The sequence below is a fragment of the Alligator sinensis genome, unplaced genomic scaffold (genome assembly GCF_000455745.1).
Source record: "Alligator sinensis unplaced genomic scaffold, ASM45574v1 scaffold647_2, whole genome shotgun sequence".
In the NCBI taxonomy this organism is placed as follows: Eukaryota; Metazoa; Chordata; order Crocodylia; family Alligatoridae; genus Alligator; species Alligator sinensis.
In genome coordinates, this window is record NW_005841832.1 from 5233172 (window position 1) to 5239816 (window position 6645).

Sequence of the window (6645 nt, forward strand, 5' to 3'; positions counted from 1 at the left end):
GGGGTGGTTGGAGCTGGACGCGGAGCTGGGGGGATGTCAGCGGGCGAACATGGAGCAGGCCGGGGTGGAAGCAGTGCATGGCAGTGGCACAGGGTGGTGGATGGTGGCTGCTACTGCGTGTAAGCTCCCCGCCCACCGATGCGTACCCCCTGGGGCCTCTCCAAAGAGGGCTACATGTACCCCCCGGGGTTGATAACCCCTGGGCTAGCTCCATCCTCTTTCAAATCCCTCTTCAATTAGTTGAAGACTGCTATTAAATCCCCTTTCAGTCTCCTCTCCTCTAGACTAAATAAGCCCAGTTCCCTCAGCCTCTCCTCAGAAGACATGTGCTCCAGCCCCCTCACCATTTTTGCTGCCCTTTGCTAGACTCTCCCCAATTTGTTCACATCCTTTCTGTAATGGGGTGCCCAAAACTGAACACAGTACTCCAGATATGGTGTTATCAGTGCTGAATAGAGGGGAATAATCACTTCCCTTGACATAGTGGCAACACGCCTACCAATGCAGCCCAGTATGCTGTTAGCTTTCTTGGCAACACGGATGCACTGCTGGCTTATTTATACTAGGACCTAAACAACGCGAAGATGAAAAAAGATGGAAAAAGGGAGAAAAGGAGAGAGGAAGACAAAAACGTGGAAGAGCAGAAGAGAAAAAGAAAGATTAACATAATTCTATATCTCTGGTCAGAGATGTTGATGAAAATGTTCATGTATTCTATAATTTGGGATCAGTTGCACTGAAGTTCAGATTTGGGATGGTGCACAGGTAACTTGGCTCTGGTCCTCTCATCGGCATTTTCTCATCCTTTCTCCTACTTTGTGAGGATAAAAATGCAATCAAGTTGGTATTTTGTAGTTGTAGCTTAGGACGATTGATCTCAAAATATGAAGTAGGCTCTGATCTTACACTGAGTCATGCAAGTAGAGACACAAAGTCTAAACAGAGCCTCAGTGAAATCACTATAGCAGAAATACATGGAACTCCAGGAAGGCACAGAAAGATTTGTCTATGTGGTTCTTAATGAAGAGTGGTGGCCTAAATTAGTCACATGACAAAAATGTCTGCATCCTTCCTTTTGTTTTTATACAAATGAAACTTCTCATGTTAAAGACAGAAACATCCAAAGGATTAAATGGGAGCATCAGATAAAATAAATATCAAATTTCAACTTTTAGATATTGCTTTCTTAATATATATCATATTACTATCTACATAGTACTAGATGGAGATGTCATACACAAATAATCATTCATAGACAAAATGTTATCTCAGTTTGCAAAAAAAGTGATTAATATATTAATTAGAAAGCATAAAAATGTTTCTACATTAAAAAATTTAAAGCTGGAAAAAACTTGTATTCACTATGTATTAATGATATTTTCTCCACTGTAGTCTTAACATAGTAGTAATCATTATTGCTTCAAGACGAATCCAGCCAATTTTAGGATTCTGCAATTCCCACAAGCAATGCTACTAAGAATGCCAGGTTTCCACACACAAATGTTAAAAATATAATAATTTCACTTTTTATCTAGAAAAGAAAAAAAAATAAAAAAGGTTATTCAACCATTAAAATTAATTTTAACATTAGTTTCAGAAACAGCTTAGTTGCATTCAAAGAAACTTTGAAGCCACAACACCATTTTATCAATTGATCAAGTAAAACAGGTGTAAGTATGCTACAGACTTAGTGCCAGAGGAAGCTTAGGAAAGAGTCATTGTGAAAATGGCTGAGGAAAGAACAATTAGTGGAAACTGCATATTTGTTGAAAATGCCTGTCAATTTTAAGTAACAAGAATGTAATTTTCTAAAATAGTATTTGATTAGGCTACTAAGGTTATGGCCTTCATATCTGTGTAAAAGTTTCAGAGGATATTGTGATCTTATCAATTTGCCTCACCTGAAAGAACGCACCTCCAGTAAAACAGTGGGTCCCCTACACTCATTACTGTCAATTATGCAAAAAAAATGCCACATCTTGAAAACTCGGCCCAAGGAGATAATCTAATCAGTCTATGAATGCCTACGTGAGGAAAAAATCTCTTACTGCACGGAGCTCTTCAGTCTAGCAAACAAGGTACACTAAGATACAGTGGTTGGCAGGTGAAATTAATCACATTCAGACTGGAAATAAAGTGCAATTGGAACATTTTACACTAGGGAGTGTTGTGGATCTTAGCAGCATTTAAATCAGGACCAGAGGTCTTTCAAAACTTATGCTCAAGAAGCACCTATGGATGCAATATAAGAGTTATAGAGTTAAATTCTATAGGAGGTCAGACTAATAAGGCTGCATGCAGACATTCAGCTGCTGCTCTCCCACGAGAAACTGCAAATGTCCAGATGTTCAAGAATTTCATCTGGGAGAGTGAATGTCTGGACACAATCTTTTCTGAGAGAAGCCAGAGTACAGTCCTCTAGCATCCCAGTTGCTCCTGTCCCCATCTCCCCTCAGGCTGGATTCTACTGCTCCAGGGAGACACAGGCAGATCCTGAGCAGTGTGGGTCAGCCAATCAGAGCTGCTCTTTCCACTGCTTCCATATGTCTCTAAGCAGCCAAAGGGAGCCTACAGAGCACACTAAGATATATTATGCACAAGGACCCCCTGGCTCTGCAACATCAGCACTGCAAGCTCTCCACCCTTCAAGTGTTCAGTATCCCAATGTCTGTTCAGGCATCTCCAGGTAAGTTTTTCTATCAGGAAAACAAACCTGGGAGAATTCTCTCAGATCACTTGGGTATGCAGCTCTAAGTGATCATAATTAGTGCATTCTGGTCTTAATTTGTGAATCTCTTTGTGCACCATCTGCATTTTTCTCAGAGCTCTCAGCAGAATCCTATTTAATTCATGAGACCATAAGAACACAGCCCAAAGTAATGCCAAACACATTTCAAAACATATGAAAAATAAATCATTTGCATTTTAGATTACTATGTAAAGTGTGGTATCAGTATTACCTCGCCATGTGAATCTTCAAACTTAACTGAAAAATATAAACATGAAAATTATCAGTTTCAGTTTTTACCTCTTTTCCTTCATTGAAAGTCAAAAATTTCACAATGTGAAAACTGAGTCTTTACCTTGTTTGTGCAAGCCTTCAAACATAATGTGTATTAATGCCTCCCATCCTACAAATCCTCCCATAGTTCCAATCATCCACTGATTGGGAGAATTGTCAAGCATCTGTAGGCCCAAAAATATGGCAGCAACTAAAGGAGAGAAAAATAAAACAAGGCAAAGCACACACTAGGCATAAGACCATTACTGAACATTTAGGATTCTCTCCAACATTTTAGTGGATATTTTAATTTTGTTTTTAAGTGCTATTACTGGATTTGCAAATTCCATTGAGAAACAGTGGTGATGCAACCTATTGGTGAATGAGTGTTACAGAGCTTCCTCTTTGAGCAACCTGCAAAGAATTCAATAACCAAAGAAATCTCTTTGTTAATGAATACTTAAGGTATCCAGATGCCTTTCCAGAAAATCAAGCTCAGCAAAAAAACAAAACAAAACAAAAAACCAAACCAAACCCCAGATTTCTGTAATGCAAGAAATGAAGAGTTAAAATACATACATATCCATACAACCATAGCTCTCTGCCTCCTTTTTCTCAGAAACTGACAACAACCAATCTGAATTATCTGCAAGCACTTCAAGCGGCATTCACTGTACTAAGTGCAGTTGCACTGAACTATAGAGGAATTAGTTGGGTTAGTGAGACAGAGCTCTGAGGGATCTATGAAATGGTCTGGGTGGCCAATATGAAACAACTTGGAAGGAAGTGGAAGGAGTAAATTTCTTTGCCTACCCTGGCCTGAAGAGCTTGATGTGGACTTTGGGAGATCTACTTTGTCTCATTTCAGGGCAGCACTTTTTCAGTTGTGTCAGGAATGGAGCACAAGGGATTGTTAGCAGTTAGAGATGAGCAAGGCTATACATAGGTCTGTGAGGTTGGTGATAGGCAAGCTAAAGTACAGTGGCTAGATACCACTATACGCATAGAGGTGAAGGGGTTGCAAAATTTACCAGACATGATATTCTTTCTGTGGAATAAACCAAGCAAGTTTCTGGTGGTGCACGCTGTGGCCACGTGCACGGTGCTGCTATTTTTAGCGGTGGTTTTTTTTTACACTGAGATCTCCCAATGTCAAAAAAGCTGTTGTACTGCAAATTAGCAGGGCAGTACATGAGTGCCTGTGCACAAGTAGTTTGCAGTGCCTCAAATGATTTTGAGATGCCACAAACCGCATGTACGTGCTTGTGGGGACATGCCGTGTGGGTATCTTGTGAACCATATGTAGGTATTTTCATAGTAACTGGGCTAATGCTGCGTAGTACCACAACACTCTGGTTGAGAATTCCTGGTATCATAAAAGCTATTAATAAACAAATCTTGCTTCTCACCTATTTCTTGGATCATCATGGCTATATCTCTGTTCTGTCCATATTTAAAAAACATCCAGATGGCCCAGTTATATGGCTATGATTTAGTAAAATACAATGTTTAGTAAAGCACTAACCTGATTCTGAAAGAAGTTTAAGTTGTTAATATACCATTTACTTTTCCTTTCTTGCATGCATTTAAAAGCTTGTTTAATCAATACATTATCACCTGTATATAAAAGAATAGTTGAAAGACAAATACAATAGCGAATTCTAAGAATATTACATGCCAAGAGAATGTGCAGTGATTATTGATTATTATTATAAACTATAGTATTTTGTACTTGCTAATTGTATTTAAACACTATGAAAATAAGGGCTTGCTATAGCACTCATTGTCTTTCCATTGATGTCCCTGGGTAGTAGTTCAGAGCAAGCATTACTTTTAAGCATTTTGCAGATGAAAAAAACTTGAAGGATGGAGAAATTAAGGGTGCAGACAGAAGTGACATTTGTTGTATCATCGGCCCCTTGAAATCACTCTAAAGCTGTGCCCAAAAAGAAAAGCAGGTCTATAGAGCCCAAATTAACTCTCATTGTATGAGGTTTCAAATGAAGCCACTCCTAAGTGGAATGACTTAATTTGTCAGCTCCAGCTGTAGCACAGTAAGCTACAGCTGCTGTCTCTATATGAGAGGGAGAGAAGGCAGGGGAGAGAGGTCCTTTCTGGGGTTCTCTCAGCCCTGCTGGAGTTGTGGGGGGGTAGATTGGAGGCCCCTCACCTTGGTGGGGCGGCTCCAATCTACACCTCCTCCCCACAATCCAGCAGGACCGAGAAAACCCCAGAACAACTTCCCTCCCTCCCTGCTTTCTTCCCACACCATCCAGAAACAATAATGGAGCTGGCGGGCGGTGGGGTGTGGAGTCAGAGGATGATGAAGCTTTTCTCCCCGGATTGCCTCCAAATTGGAACTGATTCTCCGCTCTCCTGATCCAACAACTAATTTCTGTTGGATTGTTCTAACTCGTGGCTATTTCTGTGAATCACCATGCGTTAGACCCAGCAGCTGCACTTTTGTCTGTGCCCTAAAATACCTGCTCAAAGTAGCACACCATACTGGTTGGAGAGCTGGGAAAGAACCCAAGACTTCCAAATGAAACTGTGTGAAAAATGGTGTTCTGGGAAAATTGCTGTGAACAAAAACAAAATGTTTCCACTATTATTTTACATAAGGGGAAGGGGATGACGTGGGCGGAGGAAGCCTCAGACAAGCAAGCCAAGCATCACCTGCAGGATCAGCCCAGCCTAAACCGACAAGAGAAACAGGTAATCAAGTAAGTGACATGGGCCTGGGTACCGCTGGGATTAGGGGGGTGGTCCATTCATCCTCAGGAGGCCTCAAATGCCTCTATACTAATGCCCACAGCATGGGGAACAAGGAGGAGGAACTAGTCCTCCTGCTACCCAGCACCAACCCAGACATAGCGGGGCTCACCGAAATGTGGTGGTACCCAATGCATGACTGGGCAGTGAATATCAAGGGCTACAGGCTCTACTGGAAAGATCGGACAGGTAGGAAGGGTGGGGGTGTGGCGCTCTATGTCAAGGAGCAACACACATCCCCAATGTGTATCACTGGGTCAGAGGAGGAGCAAACAGAAGTGCTCTGGGTTAGAGTACAAGGGGGTCGGGGAGAAAGGGACTTAATGGTGGGGGTCTACTACAGACCACCCATCAAGGAGAAGATCGAGACCAGGAATTCTTAAGTCAGCTCATGGAGATAGTTAGGTCCAAGGATGTGGTCATCATGGGTGACCTAAGCTTGCCAGATATCTGCTGGGAGGAGCAGACAGCCAGGTCTGACCGCTCACGCAGGTTCTTAACTGACATACAGGACCTCCATCTAACCCAGGAGGTACACAGCCCCACCAGGAGAGATGCCTTGTTGGATTTGGTCCTGGCCATGGGCGACGACCTGGTACGGGGTCTGCAGGTGCTCGACCACCTATGTGATAGCGATCATCATCTGCTGGAATTCACCATCCAGTGCAAGGTGGCAAAAGCCTCCAGCAAGGCAGCAGCCCTTGACTTCAGGAGGGTGGACTTTAATGAGGTAAGAAAACTAGCGGGGGAAGCACTGAGGTCCCAGAGGTGGAGGGAGTCGAGTGTCCAGGAGGAGTGGTCACTCCTTAAGGAGACGATCCTCCAAGCTCAAAGGGAAGTAATCCCTACATGAATCAAAGGGGGCAAGAGGG

The 6645-nt window shown here is 42.4% G+C and overlaps 1 protein-coding gene and 1 long non-coding RNA gene across 2 annotated transcripts in view; one reads left to right on the top strand and one right to left on the bottom strand.

Moving 5' to 3' along the window:
- LOC112549323 overlaps positions 1-6319 on the top strand; it is a 10033-nt gene extending 3714 nt beyond the window's left edge. Inside the window, exons 2-3 of the long non-coding RNA XR_003092715.1 lie at positions 5624-5716; positions 6285-6319. This is a non-coding gene — a long non-coding RNA (uncharacterized LOC112549323). The remainder of the gene's footprint in view (positions 1-5623; positions 5717-6284) is intronic.
- LOC102375328 (putative ferric-chelate reductase 1) overlaps positions 1-6645 on the bottom strand; it is a 71570-nt gene that overhangs the window by 26761 nt on the left and 38164 nt on the right. Inside the window, 2 exon segments of the mRNA XM_025197351.1 lie at positions 2961-2986; positions 3084-3212. Of these exon segments, the coding sequence (XP_025053136.1) occupies positions 2961-2986; positions 3084-3212 (155 nt within the window).